This window comes from Alexandromys fortis, unplaced genomic scaffold (genome assembly GCF_014885135.2).
Source record: "Alexandromys fortis isolate MF-2015 unplaced genomic scaffold, M_Fortis_MF-2015_v1.1 scaffold_7, whole genome shotgun sequence".
Lineage (NCBI taxonomy): Eukaryota > Metazoa > Chordata > Mammalia > Rodentia > Cricetidae > Alexandromys > Alexandromys fortis.
The window spans coordinates 6121296-6138869 of record NW_026067920.1 but is presented as its reverse complement, the minus strand read 5'-3'; the positions used below and the strand labels follow the sequence as shown (position 1 = coordinate 6138869).

Sequence of the window (17574 nt, the reverse complement as noted above, 5' to 3'; positions counted from 1 at the left end):
ATCAGGTGCGTTAACACCCCCACCGTGACAGTCATCTCCCCCGTCGGCCTCAAAGTATCTTTCCATCCCATGCTTTACACTGGCCTGAGTCTTTCCCCCTCCACAGTGCAGCCTTACTTACAAAGAAGCCAATCCAGATACACAGGCCTGACTCAGAGCGAGTCCAGAAGAGTGAGCACAGACAGCTTCAGTGGGGTTGGCACAGTGAAAATGCAGAGCTGGCCGTTGACCTTCAAGGACTCTGGGCACAGGTTTCTGAACATTTTGGGCTGGGGAGACGGCTCGGTAGATAAGAGAACTTGCTGTGCAAGCTTGAGGACCTGAGTTCAAATCCTCAGAACCCACATAAAAAGTTGGGCATAGTTGTGTGCACCTGAAACCCTATCATGGAACAGGTACAGGTGCTTGCTGTGACTTGCTGGCTGTCAACCTAGCTCCAGATTCAGTGAGAGACCCTGTCTCAAAGGAATAAGGTAGGGAATGGCAGAACAAGACACCTGAGGTCCTCTTCTGGCTTCTACATGTGTGCACCTGGACACATGCTCCTGCACACACAGGCACACGCCAAGTACATGCACGACACAGACAAAGAAGTAAATACTGCATGGCTGCACAAACAAACAAAAGAACTTTGAACTTTTTCTGCCTGACCTGGGTGTCGTTCATCTGTGGTACAACCTAGAGATCCTAGATGAATTCAGATTCCGGGGTAATTTAGCTGAGATCAGTCAACGTGGAGCAGGATGAAAACCTACAGCCCGCATTTATCCCTGGCCAAACCTGACCTTTTCAGTCATTCGCTCTTCTTTTCTTCTTACTCATTTTTACTGAAAATGGTCTCACATAGCCCAGTGGGGCCCGACCGTTTATAACAAAAGGTGACACTGAACTTTTATTTTCATCTTGTGTGCACGTGTGTGTATGCCATGTGTGTGGGCTCTCACAGGACCAGCTCCCCTGAAGCTGGAGTCGCAGGTTGTGAGTCACCTGACATGGCTTTAAGGAGACGAACCTGGGTCCCCTGGAAAGCAATCACACTCTAAACTGCTAAAGCCATCTCTCCAGCCCATTGGCATTGAATTCTCGATTCTTCTGTTTTCAAGTGCTGGGATTACAGATGGATCAACCCTTTTCCATTCACTCACTCACTCACTCACTCACTCACTCACTCATTCTTTCATCAAACATACTCCTGCACCTGCTGGGCACCAGACCCTATTCTGGGTTCTTATCTTTAAGGTCTGAAAGACTAGTGAGCTTTTGACTTGTTTTTGGTTTCGGCTTTTTGAGAGAAGTCTTCCTGTACACCCAAAAGAGGCCTGACTTTGTACTATAGCTCAGGCTAGCCCCCAAACCCTCAGCAAGCCTCCTGCGATAGTCTCCTTGGTTTTGGGGTGATAATATGTGTCCCCCTCCTACTGTGAACTCCTCCCTAGTTTGCCTCCTCCATGTGCCCCACTGGTTCAGGTTGGTGGGATCCCTGGGTTAACCCACTGAACGACAGGACCTCCTCAGTTCCTGCACCGACCCTGACAAGGGCCTTTCAGATGCACAGCCAGTGAGTGAGTGTTAGAGAGAGGCTGAGATTGGACTCGCGGGGACATCTGAGGGCGATGAGATAGCTGCAGAAGAGGAGGGCTGGCTCTGGCTTTGAAAGTGGCTGGAGCCCGACTGTCTGGTTTTGGTTTGAGAAGAATAAGCCAGACGGGGATGAGGTGGAGGAGGGGGAGCTGGCCCAAGGCTTAAAAATGGGGCAAGGGTGGGGGCCGAGCCAAGTCCTGAGCTAATCAGGAAGTCAAGAAAACAACTGGGCAGGGACTCTGGTGTCCCCGAGGCCTTAAAAGAGGCTGCTGACCTCTGAACCACCAGTCCCTATAAACCTGCAGGTGTGCCTGTGGCCCTCCCTGGAGGAAGGGTGGGTCTGGCTCCCTGTCTGGAGGGTGGAGCAGACAGAGGGTCTCTTCCAGCATCCCGGAGGGATTAGGGCCAGGCTGATAGGTGCTTATATTACCCAGGGATGTTCCAGCATCAGCAGACAGCTTGAAGTTTTCCTAGGGCTTGGCCACTTAGCCCTGGCCACCTTCAATATGGGAAGTGGGTGCCTGTGCCTTTAAATTCTCAGCAGGTTGAAATGGCTGATGACATCACTGGTTCCCGGGAGCTGAGGAGCTGGAGTCAGAACCCTGGGGAGCCAGGCTGCACTGCCGGGGGCTGCAAACATGGAGGGCCAGAGCAGCAGTGGTAGTACCAGGCCAGGTACCAGAACTGGCCTGGGACCCTTGCCTGTGCCCCATGGGGTTTTGCAAGCTGGGGCACCCTCAAAGGTAAGAGCTCCCAAACCCTAGCTCCCATTCCTGATCCCTGGTCTCACACTCCCCCACCACACACACACACTCTGCAGGCACTCTGGTGCCCCTGGCTAAGTGGCTAAGAGACTGGTACTTTTCTGTGCCCACCAAGCAGGTGCTGGACAAAAAAGGTCACCCTGTAGGGGCAGTGGTGGGGTGCCCGTAGAGAAAAAGAATCAGCCACGGCCCAGAGCCCCCCCAGAAGCACTCTGAATGGTTGACAGGGGACCCAGCTATTCTCCAGCTTTGCTGTGTGACCTTGGGCAAGTTGCTGGTCCTCTCTGAGCCCATGCAAAATGAGGGGGTTTGTGTCTGAAGACTAGAATTGTGACATCTGTGATGTCTAAATTGTGAGTGCTGGAGGCGGTATGGTGGTTGGGGGGAGGGGGGCACACAGTGGGACACTTGGAGCCCAAGGGGAGTATCCAAACTGCAGCCTCAAAGAGTGAGTTCGAGGAGGAGGCAGAGTTTCAGGTTCTCTGAACCGAGAAGGACGCGGACAGAGACTGGGACGGAGCAGGATGGGGCCACCCTGGGGTGAATGCGGACCTTCTGTCCTCCCTGGCAAAGGACAGTTTTCCTGGCCTCTGGAGACTGAGAACATCATAACAGTACTGACGAGGCAGGGGGGCTACTGTCCTTGTCCGTCTGTCGGGTGTAAAGGGTCCTCACAGGTGGGAGAGGACAGGCAGGATAAGGGGGCACGGCCTGGGCACGGAGAGGCGTGGCAGCAGACCACACTCCCTGGGATACCTGGCCAAAGGTGGACTCACTCTCCAGCATTGGGGACTTCCAGGAAGTGCTAGGCTAAAGGTGACAGGCTGCTCACCCTGTGGTGGGGACCCTTCCCAGGGTCCCTCTGCCTGAAGTCACAGAGCCAGGGTGGGAATGCATATGACAGGCTCAGCTGCCAGCTCTTCACACTGCACAGAGCACTCACTGGGAAGGGATCAGCACAGGCAGGGCTGTGACCAAGGGGTCACCTAAGGGCTACTGGCACTGTGGAGGGAGGAAAAGGCACTCAGCATGGTGGACCCTGTGTCCCCAAACCCATACGGACAGACTTGGAGTATTGTCAGCAACCCTCGGTAAGGGAAGCTGTAGGGGCTACAGTGGTAGCTGCCCTAGAAGCTGGTCAGGATAGAGGAAGAGTAGGAGAGCCCTCAGATTCAGAAGCATGCTCTTCTTGGTCCATTCAGGGTCTCTCTCAGTCTTTTAAAGTTTAATATGGAAACATGGCTTTGTATCCTGCGTCTTCTGAGAGAGAAACTGACCTAGAGCAGAACCAGTTGGAGCGCAATAGCAGGGGGGAATTTCCTTGGAATGAGCCTCTGTTCTTAGCTGTGTGGGTCTGCTGGGGTCTCTATGGGATCCTCTGTTCTTAGCCGTATGGGTCTGCCGGGGTCTCTATGGGATCTGCTGCTCTTGGCTGTAAGGGTCTGCTGGGGTCTCTATGGGATCCTCTGTTCTTAGCTGTGTGGGTCTGCTGGGGTCTCTATGGGATCCTCTGTTCTTAGCCGTATGGGTCTTCCGGGGTCTCCATGGGATCTGCTGTTCTTAGCTGTATGGGTCTGCCGGGGTCTCTATGGGATCCTCTGTTCTTAGCTATATGGGTCTGCTGAGGTCTCCATGGGATCTGCTGTTCTTAGCTGTATGGGTCTGCCGGGGTCTCCATGGGATCCGCTGTGCTTGGCTGTATGGGTCTGCCGGGGTCTCTATGGAAATGGAGACTCAAGCCCTTGGTAAAATTCACCCTGAGTCATTGATTTGTCCTCCACAAGGTGAACTCAAGTTTTCAGCTTTCAGCAAAGTACACAGGCCCAGTAACCTCGGAACCAAGGTTGGCTCTGGCACCTGTGGGACCACGGGCAGCTGTGTTACCTCCCTCCGAGGGACCAAGGCCAGCTTTAGCATCTTCCCGACCCATCCTAGCTCCACTCTCCACCCCTGGAGAACAGAAAAGACCTCCATCCCACCGCACCTCCAACCTGGCTTCAACATCTGTGGGCCAGCTGGTGGTGTCTGCCTCTGCAGGACCAAAGCCTCCAGCAGCCTCCTCAGTCTCTATCCTGGCTCCAAAGTCTCTAGGGCAGCTAGTAATATCCGCCTCTGCTATGCCAAGGCCTCCTCCAGCTAACCTGGGGCCCATCCTTTCTCCAACTTCCAAGGACCAGAAGCAGTTATCACCCACTTCTGTGGGACCTAAGCCAGCGCTGGCAGCCTCAGGCCTGAGCCTGGCCCTGGCCTCTCAGGAGCAGCCCCTGCAATCACCCTCCAGTCCTTCCTCAGTGCCCAGTCCTACTCTGTCGCCCTCTCAGGAGCAGACCCTGGCTCCAGCACCTATGACATCAGCCCCAGCTTCTGAGAGACAGTTGCCAGCTAAACAGAAGGATGCCGTAATACCCAGGCCCCTTCCCCCTCCAGAGGGGTGTCTCCAGACTCCAGCTCAGGCAACTGTTCTTGCCACCTCTCCACCAAGGGCCCAAGCTTCCTCAGACCCCCGACTTTCCCCCTCCTTCCGTGCCCGACCAGAGGCTCCACGCCACAGCCCCGAGGATCCAGTCCTACCACCACCACTACAGACCCTGCCCTTGGAAGTGAACCCAGGCCTTCCAGAGCCGGGCACCCGCTCCCCTGGACTTCTGTCCCCTACCTTTCGACCAGGAACTCATTCAAACCAGACTGTGCCCCCACCTCTGCCCAAGCCACCTCGGTCTCCCAGCCGCTCCCCTAGTCGCTCTCCCAGCCGCTCTCCCTGTGCACCCCCAGCCCCTGAGACAGCTCTCCCAAGACCTGGCACCCAGAATGCAGTGCCTGGCAGGTCCCCGAGCCCTAACCCACAGGCACAAGAAAGCCCAGCCTCCACCACCACCTCACCATCTTCCTCTTGGTCAGCTCAGCCTACCTGCAAGAGTGACCCTGGATTCCGGTGAGGCATTTTCTCTCATGGAAAGTTACTGGGTCTTGAGAGCAGAGATGGGCCATTCTTCCAGGGGGGGTGGTGTATTTTCACTCACTTCACCTCCCTAAGTATTCATCCTGGTAAGGGGGAGTGCTGCTGGGCCCACTTGGGGACCCTAGAAGATACTGTATCTTCCTAAGGGGCTTGCTTTTCCTTCCGTTTATCTCCCCAGGAAGGTAGCTAGGGATGCTAGGTAGACTCTGCGTCTTTTCTAAGGGCCCTTACATCTTTACCTGCCTCGTTTTAACTCCCCAGAGAGAGTCCCGTGAGAGAGGAAGGGAGGGTGGGGAAATGGTGCCCAGCAGTAAACTCCCCCATGCCCCTGCCTCTAGGATCACTGTGGTTACATGGAACGTGGGGACTGCCATGCCCCCTGACGATGTCACATCTCTTCTTCACCTGGGCGGTGGCCATGACAGTGATGGTGCAGATATGATTGCCATAGGGTGAGGAGTCGTGTGGGTGTGTCCCTTCCTAAGCATTTCGGCCTCCTGGACACTCACCCTTAGAAGGAATTTCTAAAACAACCCCTCTAATCTGATGGTCGGTCCCTTCCCCTTTGCCTCCCAGGTTGCAAGAAGTCAATTCCATGATCAACAAGCGTCTCAAGGATGCGCTCTTCACCGACCAGTGGAGCGAGCTCTTCATGGATGCGCTGGGGCCCTTCAACTTCGTGCTGGTGAGGACGCTAACACCCTCGTGGGAAGCAGGGATGCTTCCGGTTTCCTGCTCCGTCTCTAAGGGCTCTTCAGGGACTCTATGGCTGGGCCTTTGAATCCGAGAGAGGTGGGGAGCAGGAAACAGAGGCAGAGGCTGGGGGAGAGCCGTATGTGGAGTGTCCCCCAACAAGCCTCCCCCTGCAGGTGAGCACCGTGAGGATGCAGGGTGTCATCCTTCTGCTGTTTGCCAAGTACTACCATCTGCCCTTCCTGCGGGACGTGCAGACGGACTGTACACGGACTGGCCTAGGCGGCTACTGGGTGAGCATGGGAGCCGGCTTGAGTGTGGCCTGCGAGACTCCTGCCTCACACTTGCATCCCTCACCCTGAGGCGTACCCCCAACCCAAGCACCACCTATCGCTTGGCCCATTTCTTTAGACTGCGTCCCCTCTCTGCCCCTTCCCTGTACCAGCGTGCTGTTTCTTTCCCTAGACCCCATCCCTGCTTATGCTTAAGCCTCGTCTGCTGCTCACCAGCTCTGGCCCAGGCCAGGCCCATGACCTGTCAAACCTCGCCCCTAGGGTAACAAGGGCGGAGTAAGCGTGCGCCTAGCAGCCTTCGGGCACATGCTGTGCTTCTTAAACTGCCACTTGCCGGCGCACATGGACAAGGCAGAGCAGCGCAAGGATAACTTCCAGACTATCCTTAGCCTCCAGCAGTTCCAGGGACCGGGTGCACACGGCATCCTGGACCACGAGTAAGTGAGTTTGCAGAGTGTCGGCTGGATGGATGCGGAGAGGTGGGCCTATTGACTGGTGTGAGGGACCCACTCATACTACCTGTAGGGAAATGGAGGCAGATAGCAGGTTGGTGGGAAGGAGTGCGTCCTGCAAGGTGGAACTTTGCTGAGGGACACCGTCTTGCTGAGGGTCCTAACCTAATTTCTCTAGACCCTCTTACTCCTCCGTCTCCATTCCTGGGCTGACTAAAGGCTCTGGCAGGCCCCGCCCATTGGGACCTCAAAAGGTACCAGTGCTGTGGGATTGGATAGGTGCCAGGAAGGATCTGGATTGAGCCTTCACACCCCATGGACCCACTAATCCCCATTCCTACCCCGGAGCAGCCTCGTATTCTGGTTTGGGGACCTGAACTTCCGCATTGAGAGTTATGACCTACACTTTGTCAAGTTTGCCATAGACAGCAACCAGTTCCATCAGCTCTGGGAAAAGGACCAGGTAAGAACCCTATTCTCCTTCCTTCAACCCTGAACTCAACCAACAGCTCAGGTTTCTGCCACCATCCTCATCTGCCCCATCCCATGTCTGAATGCTGCAAGGCCCAAGTTGTTTGTTTGTCTGCTTTTCTGGACCCCACAGCTCAACATGGCCAAGAGCACTTGGCCCATCCTGAAAGGTTTCCAGGAAGGGCCCCTTAACTTTGCTCCCACCTTCAAGTTTGATGTGGGTACCAACAAATATGATACCAGGTAAGCCAAGAGATGGGGTGGGATGAGGGAAAGGGAGCCTGTGAGAATCAGGGCAGAAGATAAGCCTGGGACTGTGCTTTGACCCCAGCCCCACCCCAGCCCCTGAAACTCAGGTTACCTTTCCTACACAGTGCCAAGAAGCGGAAGCCAGCCTGGACAGACCGTATTCTGTGGAAGGTCAAGGCTCCAAGTGGAGGTCCCAGCCCCTCAGGACGAGAGAGTCACAGGCTCCAGGTGACCCAGCACAGCTACCGCAGCCACATGGAATACACTGTCAGTGACCACAAGCCCGTTGCTGCCCAGTTCATCCTGCAGGTGAGTCCTGGCCACATCCTCAGCTTGTGACATCCCTTGGCCCTTTGGCCCAACTGAGAATCCCCTATTTTTTTTTTTTAGCAATCCTCTATCTATCTAGCAGTCTTTTTCATCTGTCCTTAACAGCATCCATTCTTTCAAACCAAGAGGGCATGGGGTTATAATCTCCATTTTCAGATAAGACCGCCACACACTCCTTTGCCCAGGACCACACAGTAGTAAGAGGAAATGCAAGTAATTGCAGTTTGATTGCAGAGTTCGTATCTATAACTAACTTCCTTCTTCCAAGAAATGTTTAGGGCAACAAGTTAAAATTTGAATGTGGAAGCAGAAGAATCAAGAGTTCAGGACCAGTCTTAGATACATAGAGAATTTGAGGCTAGTCTGTGGTATATGAGACCCTGTGTTAAAAAAAAAAAAAAAAAAAAAAAAAACCCACATGTATAATCAGAGCAGCAAAGTAAAAATGTGTGCTCAAAGCCCAGGTGATTTTCATTTATTGTTAATTTATTGAATGAGCATCATCTTATCATATGGCAGGCATTATGAAATGGGCAGTGATGAAGAAGAGAGAGAGGAAAAAATGCAAAGCCAGGCTGTAGATACACCAGTTGGCAGACTACCTGCCTAGCATGTACAAGGCCCTGGGTTCTATCCCAGCACCAAACTCAGTGTCACGGTCTCCATATCTACAGATATACAGATAAAAATATTTTGAGGAAATATGTGTCCAGGGGGACTAGAGAGATGGCTCAGCTGTTAAGAGAATTTAACTGATCTTGCAGAGGACTCAGGCTCAGTTTCCAGCACACGAATAGGGCAGCTCTCAATCAATCACCTATAACTCGAGATCCAGGAGATCTGATGCCGTTAGCTTGTGTGGGTACCCCCACAATGCACATACCCACCTTACCCCCCGTACAAACATGAACAAAATTTTAAAAATAATTTAAGAATATTGTTTTAAAACATGTGCCTATATTGAATATATTTAGACTCTTGTCATTTTCCTTAAACAGTACGGAGTAACAACTACCTCCATATCATCTGCATTATATTGTACTGTATTCTATTATAGTGTATGTTATGTAAGTGTAAGTAATCTAGGAAGAATTGAAAGTGCACAGAAGGCTGTACCAGGTACACGTACATACTATAAAGTGTTGTACAGAGGCACACCAGCATCCCTGGCTTTCAATGTCTACCAGGAAAACCAAACACAGACGCTCAGGGGGGACTTTATTGGGTTAGAGCTGCAGTTTCTAGTCGCCAAAGTGAAAGAGGGGAGCTCTAGACTCTTAGAAACTGGTAGATGATGTCACCTAACTCCATGATTGACTTTGGGGTAACCTCAGGCTCCTACTGAGATGGCTGTGAGCCTCAAGTCACATAAAGGTTCGGTGAAGGAAGCAAAACTGGGTAGATCCCGAATGTTTCCTACCTGGAAACCTAAGCTGTGTTTTCTGGATTTCTTGGTCTGATAAGAAGGAGCCCTGAAGGCCAAAGAATGTTTCCCATGGTAACTTTGTCATGTGATCAGTCAGTGGGATTTAGGCCAATACTTCAACTGCAGATGGAGATTGGCCCAAGCCTGGCCTCCGGTGAACTCTGGGACAGGGACAGGGCGGGAGCTTTTGCTATTGTCATTTTTAGATTGTTTCTTACTTTGTATTAGGCTTCTTCAAGCTCATGAGCTCCTACCTCAGATCCCCTAGTGTTAGGGTTACAGATATGTGCCACCTCACCCCAGCCCTTAGTCAGGGACCTCACCTTGAGACTCAGCACTTTTGCCACACTACCCGCTCCTTCCTGTGGTGGATGGGGGAAAAAGTTACCTGGGGCTTGAATTCAGCTCAGCGGTAGGGCATTTCCCAAACATAGGCAAGGCACCAGGTTCAATCCCAGTGCTGCAAAAAGAACTAAAAGAAAATAACTTTTTGAAAAGTTGGCATAAATTGGGACTGGTGGCCTACACCTGTAATTCCAGGATTCAGGATAGTGAAGCAGGTGGATCAAGAGTTCAAGGCCAGGAGCCAGGTATTGGTGGAGCACGCCTTTAAACCCAGCATTCGAGAGGCTGAGACAAGCAGATCTTTGAGTTTGAGGTCAGCCTGGTCTACAGAATGAATTCCAGGACAGGCTCCAAAGCTACACAGAGAAACCCTGTCTTGAAAAATATTTAAAAAAAAAAAAGAAAAAGAAAAGAAAAGAAAAAGAAAGAAGGAAAGAAAGAAAGAAAGAAAGAAAGAAAGAAAGAAAGAAAGAAAGAAAGAGTTCAAGGTTAGCCTGTGCGACACATAGTAAGATCCTGGATTAAACAACAATAAAAATTACCCATTGAGCCAAGCATGGTGGCAAATTTCTCTAATTACCATATTTTGGAGGCTGGGGCAGAAGAATTTCAAGTCCAAGGCCAGTCTAAGTTATTCAGTGAGTTTCAGGAGTCCCTGGTGCACAGAGACTCTGTCTCAGAAACAAAGCCCAGAGTTACTACCACATACCTACTCTGTGTTAGGCTGTGCGTGGACACTTAGCACGCACCATCCCTAATGTCTTAGGCCCTGGAAGGTTGGGAGAAACCGAGTCTATTTATTTACTTTATGCTCTTCGCTTATGTTATGTGTTTTGACTGTGTGTGTTTCTGTGAACCTGGTACCTGTGGAGGCCAAAGGAGCCGTTAGATCCTTTGAAACTAGATGGCTGTGAGCTGCCATGTGGGTGCTGGGAATTGAACCCAGGTCCTCTGGAAGAGCAGACAGTGTGCTCTTAAACACTGAACATCTACCTTTCCAGCCCCTTGCTTTAATAAATTCCATTCATTTATGTGCACAGTTCGTTCTCTCTTCCCAAATGTGGATTCTAGGGATTAAACTCAGGCCAGACTGAGGACCAAGACTCCCACTGAGCCATCTCTCAGGCCTTGTGTTTTGATTGATTGGGAATTTCTTTGTTTCTTTGTTCTTGTCTTTTTAGAACAGAGTCCCTTGTAGTCTGGTCTGGCCTCCAACCAAGGACCATCCTGGGATCTGATCCTCCAGTCTCCACCTAAGAATTAGGGTTATAGACATGGACCACCATGCCTCTGCAGGGATTTTGACCTTGCGAAGCCTTGGCTCACATTTCAACCTGGCCTTCTGTTAGGAACCTGGGACAGGGAAGGAATGCACTGGTTTCTTCTGGAACAGCTAGGCTCTGGAGCTGAGGGAGGGAAACCTGAAACCAAACCAACAGGGACCAGACAAAGGCCTGGGGCTGGCACCACCTGAGCTGGCTCTTAGGGACACAGGTGGCCAGTCCTCTGGCTGCTTGCCACTGCAGAAACTCCATCTAGTCAGGTGACTCTCTGGTTGTCCTGGCTGGTCCCGGGGGGGGGAAAACACTCATGTTTATACTTTGTCTTCCTGGACTGATGACAGGCAGTTATTAGTGGGCCCTTCATAGTAAGATTCAGATGGGGGAAACCGAGTTTGGAGTGGCAAGGGTCTTGTCTGAGGTCACACAGCAATTTGGTGATAGAGCTAGAAAATGCACTGAGGTCTGGGCTCTTGTTGGCTCCAAGGAACCACGCTTATCCTGGAATCTCAAGTACTCCAGGGCTTTGTCTATCTCCCTTGCTAGCCTTTAGGTAGATTATTTAGTGAGCACCTAAGCAGTTTGAGGAAAATGTTACCAATTGCATTTCAGGGAAGTCAGGGAATCAGCAGTATAATCCCGGGTCTAAAACAAGAGCTTGAGCACTGGAGAAATGGCTCAGCGAATAAAAGCATTCACTGGCTGCTCTTCCAGAGGAACCGGATTCAACTCCCAGAACTCACACGGCAGCTCACAACCATCTGTAACTCCAGGTCCAGACACCAGACACACACAGTACACAGACACATATGCAAGCCAAAAACACTCATACAGATAAATTATTTTTTTAGAAGTTAAAACTAGACAAGAGCCTCTGAGTTTACAGACCAGGCCCTGCCTTTCAGAAAAGTCGAGGAAGTAACCCTCTGTCTAAGCCGGCAATGACTGAGCCGAGGCCAAATCTAAGACTGGCTGCTCCGTTCCGCTCACTTCCTAAGACAGCTAAGGGTAAAAGGAGGCCCGAAATGGAGGCAGGAATTTTGCTTGTTTGGGTTTGGTTTGGATTTTTACCAGGTTTTCGGAACAGTTTTTCACTATAAGCCCATTCTTGTCTAGAACTTGCTGTGTTACCCAGGTAGTCCTCAAATTATAAATCCTCCTGCCTCGGCCTCCAGTAAGACTGTTGTTACAAACACGGGTCACTACCCAAGAGCCCTAGGTAATGTGAGACGTTAAAGGGCATCCTCTGACATTGTCCCCTGTCCCTGCCTTGCTTGGGCAGTTTGCCTTCAGGGATGACGTGCCTTTGGTACGGCTGGAGGTAGCCGACGAGTGGGCCCGGCCAGAGCAAGCTGTGGTGCGGTACCGCATGGAAACAGTGTTCGCCCGGAGCTCCTGGGACTGGATCGGCTTGTACCGGGTGAGATGGGCAAGAGTCTGGGACTCTCGAGGGAGAAGGGGGCCTATCCCCACCCCAGTATCACTGGCTTGTCCTGTGTTTGACTCTCTGCTGGGAAGCTGCACCATTAGGGTGTCCCAACCCTGGTTCCTCTTTGCCTAGGTGGGTTTCCGCCACTGCAAGGACTACGTGGCTTATGTCTGGGCCAAACACGAAGAAGTAGATGGCAATGTCTACCAGGTACTTAGAAGGAGAAGAGGGTTGGAAGAAGGTCCCCATTGCCCTGGGGACACAAGGGTTCTGCCTGGGGGAGGGGGTCCTGAGGCTACCCCTTGGCCCCAGCTTGGGCCTCTACCCCTGTGCCCACCAGGTGACCTTCAGTGAGGAGTCACTGCCCAAGGGCCATGGAGACTTCATCCTGGGTTACTATAGCCACCACCACAGCATCCTTATTGGTGTCACTGAACCCTTTCAGGTAAACAGATCAGACTCTAGGGCCAAAGCGCGTCAAGAAGTCCCAGTCAAATGTCCCATCTTCTGGGTTCTGCTCTGGGACCCCGAGACCAGTAGCCCTACCGCTCTGGGTCTGCCAACTTGGAGGGAGGAAGTGGGCAGGCTAGCAGGTGGGATTGCGGCAGTGGCTGGTGTCCTCTGCAGATCTCGCTGCCTACCTCAGAATCGGCCAGCAGCAGCACAGACAGCTCCGGCACCAGCTCGGAGGGTGAGGATGACAGCACTCTGGAGCTGCTCGCACCCAAGTCCCGCAGTCCCAGCCCTGGCAAGTCCAAGAGACACCGTAGCCGCAGCCCTGGCCTAGCCCGCTTCCCTAGTCTCGCTCTCCGCCCTTCATCCCGTGAACGCCGTGGTGGCAGCCGGAGCCCCTCACCCCAGAGTCGCCAGCTGCCTCGGGTGGCCCCTGACAGGGGTCACAGTAGTGGCAGCCGAGGTAGTAGTGAGGAGGGGCCCTCTGGGCTGCCTGGCCCATGGGCCTTCCCACCTGCTGTGCCTCGAAGCCTGGGCCTGCTTCCAGCCCTGCGCCTGGAGACCGTAGACCCTGGTGGTGGAGGCTCCTGGAGACCTGACCGGGAGGCCCCTGACCCTAACAGCCTGTCGCCCAGTCCCCAGGGTGGACTGGGCCTAGAGGAAGGGGGCCTGGGGCCCTGACGTGGGTAGGCAGAAGGGCCTGGACAGCCTCACTCTGCCTCTCTCTTCCACAAACCTGCCTGCCTCTCTCTTGCTGCTGCTCCGGCGGTCTGTCCACCACACCTGCCACTCTGTGTTGGCCAGGAGTGGCCATCTGGGGCTCCCCAAACTCAGTCCTGGCACCACCTAAACTGTGACAATCAGCAAAGCCTCGCCTGGGCCCCCATCTGGGATGAGGGGGGAAACTCTGGCAGGTGTTTCCATCTGGGAGGTCATCCATTAGGAATAAAACTCTCCAGCTTCGCTCCTGGCTCCTTCCTGACTTGTGGGAAGTTTGCAGATGGGGGTGGGAGGAGTTATAGATGTGAGGAGTGATAAAGCTAACATATATTAGGCACCAGCTGTATATGGAAACATGTCATCTCCTTTAATCTCCCATTTAATCTTAGACCCATTTCACAGATGGGCAAACTGAAGCCTCCAAGAGGACCCCTCAGGGTTTCAAGAGCAGAAAGCAAAGCTCAGTCTGGCTATGCACGAGAAGAAGAGAATGTTTACTAGTTGTACATGTGTTTATTAATTCAGTTACTCCTCAGCAGCCCTGTGAAGTAGTTCATGTTTACGGCTCCCCTTTTCAGGCTGGGGGTGTAACTTAGTTGATTGCATGCTTGCCTAGCAACCCTGAGTTGAAGGGCTGAAGCCCTGGGTTCCATTCCCAGTACCACATAAAACTTGGCGTGACGGCTTACTCCTGTAATCCCAGTCCTTGGGGGTAGAGGAGAGTGGATCAGAAATCCAAGGCTATACTCATGCACATAGCAGAAGCCAGCCTGGGCTACAGTTAAACCCTGGCTCAGACAAAAAACAAAACCAAAATAACAAACAAGTACAAAAAAAGAAACACTTCCTTTTTTTCAGAGGGGGAAACGAAGGCCGAGTGGGAGGAGGGAGGTCCCTAACTCCGCAAGGGCACAGGAGAGATTTCAGTTTAGAGTTAGAGCAGAAAGATTAGCTTGGGCTAGGAAGGGCTATTAAAAGACAGGGGTCTCTGGTGACGAGAGTGGGGAGCATGCTCCCCATACTGGGTTCAGATCTGGGTATTTTCACTGTAGCTCTAGGCCTCAGAGCCAGGTGCTGAGGCTCCCGGATGCAGGGCCCGGGACATGTCAGTTTTGCAGCAGGGACAGTCAGGTCCTACCTCTGGGTCCTCTGCCCTCAGTCACTCCCCTTTCCACCTGTGCATGACGTTTCCCGGCAAGGTCGAAACCCAAGGCTTCAGAAGGCGCCGCCTCAACAGCACACACAGGCACAGGGGGTGGTGTGAGCCAGTGCAGCAGATGTGGCCCAGCGTCTGGGCCTTGAGGTTCCTCCCATCAAGCCCTCCTATTGTCCATGCGAGTCATGCTGCTCCTCGAAGAAGAGGCCGAGTCTCTCAGAACATAGCAAAGCTAGAATGAGGTCCAGGCTGCTGCACCTGAGGTCATGGGCTCTGGAATGTCTTCTGTCCACCCACGCTCCAGATTGCACGGGTTAGTTGTAGACACTGGCTGTAGAATGACCGGGAGGTCCCTGAAGGCTCCAGAGGCTGTGCCACGGTCCCATCTGTGCCTTTACCCCAGAAACGGAGTCCTTTCTGCTGAAGCCTCTGCAGGTGCCGCGCTGACACCTTGATGGCCCTGTGGTCTCTGGAGCAGCTGTGGGGAGAGCAAGGGTCAAAACCAGCAGAATTCCATCCTACAAGGCCCAGAGAGGAGCAGGTGTGAGGCCAGAGTCACCAGCAAGGCAGAGAGGGCATGACTATACCCAGATGAGGCAGAATTAACCTAGTCTAGTAACCAGAGGCCTAGGTTCCATACAGAATGGTTGTAGAAACCTGAGCCAGTAATTGAGCCTCAGTTTCCCTATTTCTGTATCAAGCAGGTCTTGAGCTATGCTCAGCACATCTGCTGTTTTCTTGTCTCCTGAAATCTTTTTGTTTGTTTGTTTGTGCATCCTAGACTGGCCTTAAAATTGCTGCCTAACCCTGCTGGGCCTCAGAGTACTTTATCCTGCCTCATCTTCCCAAGTCCTGGGACTCCAGGCACGTACCCCACACCTGCCTTTTCCATAGCATTCTACAGACGAGGAAGTGGTAGACAGTTGGCAAGCTACATCAACTTGTCAAAGACAAACGAGGATTAAATCACAGAGCCCAGGCACATACATCCCCCAGCCACCCCAGCCTGCTGCAAAGCTGGGCCCAGGGCAGCATGGAGTTCAGAGCCCCCGGACCCTTTTCCTGGCCCCTCATCCCAGGCACACAACTGGTCTCTATATAGGCAAACCCAGCCCTTGGCGAAGGCCCCCACTCCTCCTGGCTCTGCCATCACTCACCCTTTGCCTTCAGCACAGTCGAGTTGGGGGGCCAGCTTGAAGCAGGTGGTTCCCAGGAGCTCCCAAACCTTGCTGGTGCCGGCAGGGGGGCTGTGGAGCCTCAGGGCGTGTGCCAGACTGAAGGTAGATGCAGGCTCAGGCCGTGCCAGAGCCTTGCCAGGTGCCCCTGCACAGTTCTGGCAGCAGGCAGCCCACCCCCAAGTCCACCCAGCAGGCCTCACCGGCGGGTGCAGTTGCAATGGAAAAGGGGCGTTTGGGCACTGTTGAGAAGGTGGAACTTGGTTTCCTGGGGCTTGATCTGGTGTTTGCACTGGTCCAGGTGTTGAAGCCTTCGACAGACTCGGTGGGCACCTGGGGACAGATGTGGTCATTAAGAAACCTGGCCCACCAAGGGAGCCCACCCGTGCCTGCCACCATCCAGGAGATACACCAGCACATATGCTTAGTTACATGGTCCCTTTTTGTCTCCGCCCCTATAGTCACAGAATGTCACTCACATAGAATGAACCACACCCGCACCCCGTGCCCAGTCACTGTTTGGAGATCCCAGATAAGGCTTCCTAGACATAGAGACTACAAAGATGAGTTTGAGAGAGAAAGTGGGGGTGGGGGGGCTTCCGACAGGAAAAGAGCATGCGTCAAAGCCTAGCAGTGAGAGCTGGTTGTGAGGGCTTCAGTTGTTTCTTCTCGGCTTGAGCATGGAACCTGGGGCCATGCATAGTGCAAATGCTTCGCCACCAGCTTCATCCAGCCGGGTACATCTCACTCTTGCAGTTGGCATTTGGGTACAGTCAGAGTTTATAGGGCCTAAGGGTTCTGAGTGCTGAGATTCCATTAGCTAATATTGGGAAAGGTGAGGGACTCAATAGGATGTGGTGTGACCCCACTTATGAAACATGGAACCCCTGGCTATCCAGATGTGATGAGAAAAGTTGGGGTGCCTGGGAGGTGTTTAGAGCAAGAAAAGAAGTAATTCCTGCATTTGCACATAGAAGCAAGAACACCCACTCACCCCACCCCCTGAAAGTTTGGTTTTTAACTCACCTTGAATTTTTGGGCCCTTGTGATAGCCTGGATGGGGGACTCCTGACTGAGCTCTGGGAACCACATCAGGCCTGGAGGCAACAGCAGGGGTCTGGAGGGTTGTGGTGGTGGTTGTGCTTTGGTGCTCGACTTGTGTCTGCTGTAGGCGCCTCTTCTGGGGGAGTGTGCTGGGGGCTGGGCTCTGGGGGCTGGGTGAGGCAGGTGAGGTAGCTACAGCCTCCCAGGAGGCATTATAGTAGGTCCTGGGCTGGAGGTGAGCGAGGGGCACTGAGCCATACGCCTTGCACCTGAAGGGGGCAATTCAAGGCAATTGATGACCCAGAATTCCTGTTCACAAAGGCTCCAGAGTCATCTCTACAGAGGCTAAATTTCTGCCAATCCCATCTGCCATCCCACTGGGTTATGGGATAAACCCCAGAAGGGTCCAAACCCCTGACCCTGCCCAAAGGAAAGGACAAACTCTGCAATGCACGGTTTCTAGAGGACAGACAGACCTCCTTCCCTCCCTGGTCTTGGAGCCCAACTTGCCCTGCTGGCTATGCAAGGACTCCAGTGGGCAGTCATGCACCCGCCCCGCCAGTGCCACGCCACATGCACCCACCCCGCCAGTGCCACGCCACACGCACCCACCCCGCCAGTGCCACGCCACACGCACCCACCCCGCCAGTGCACGCCACACGCACCCACCCCGCCAGTGCCATGCTCCACGTACCCGCCCCACCAGTGCCATGCTCCACGTACCCGCCCCACCAGTGCCACGCCACACGCACCC

At 53.2% G+C, this 17574-nt stretch overlaps 2 protein-coding genes across 3 annotated transcripts in view; one reads left to right on the top strand and one right to left on the bottom strand.

The window, feature by feature from the left end:
* The first annotated feature begins 2197 nt into the window (after nt 1-2197).
* On the top strand, nt 2198-13648 carry Inpp5j (inositol polyphosphate-5-phosphatase J). Of its 2 annotated transcripts, none has more exons than XM_050141075.1 (13): nt 2198-2324; nt 4667-5277; nt 5643-5756; nt 5881-5989; nt 6174-6290; nt 6552-6727; nt 7094-7205; nt 7347-7456; nt 7588-7771; nt 12126-12263; nt 12405-12482; nt 12613-12717; nt 12900-13648. In XM_050141075.1, the coding sequence occupies exons 1-13, from the start codon at nt 2220-2222 to the stop codon at nt 13404-13406; spliced, it is 2466 nt and encodes an 821-aa protein (XP_049997032.1). In that variant the 5' UTR covers nt 2198-2219; the 3' UTR covers nt 13407-13648. The 2 variants fall into 2 exon arrangements, with proteins under 2 accessions (XP_049997032.1, XP_049997031.1); XM_050141074.1 differs by having other exon boundaries at nt 4130-5277.
* Nucleotides 13649-14056: 408 nt separating this feature from the next.
* Pla2g3 (phospholipase A2 group III) overlaps nt 14057-17574 on the bottom strand; it is a 5690-nt gene continuing 2172 nt past the window's right edge. The window contains exons 4-7 of the mRNA XM_050141335.1: nt 16803-17089; nt 15980-16109; nt 15759-15875; nt 14057-15079 (exon numbers count right to left, since the gene is read on the bottom strand). Coding sequence (XP_049997292.1) covers nt 14866-15079; nt 15759-15875; nt 15980-16109; nt 16803-17089 — 748 coding nt within the window. The 3' untranslated portion in view covers nt 14057-14865. The remainder of the gene's footprint in view (nt 15080-15758; nt 15876-15979; nt 16110-16802; nt 17090-17574) is intronic.

Coding starts and splice junctions, on each gene's coding strand:
- Inpp5j (XM_050141074.1), top strand. CDS start 2,220: ATGGAGGGCCAGAGCAGCAGTGGTAGTACCAGGCCAGGTACCAGAACT. Junction 12,483..12,612: donor TAGATGGCAATGTCTACCAG/GTACTTAGAAGG, acceptor TGTGCCCACCAG/GTGACCTTCAGTGAGGAGTC. Junction 12,718..12,899: donor GTGTCACTGAACCCTTTCAG/GTAAACAGATCA, acceptor TGTCCTCTGCAG/ATCTCGCTGCCTACCTCAGA.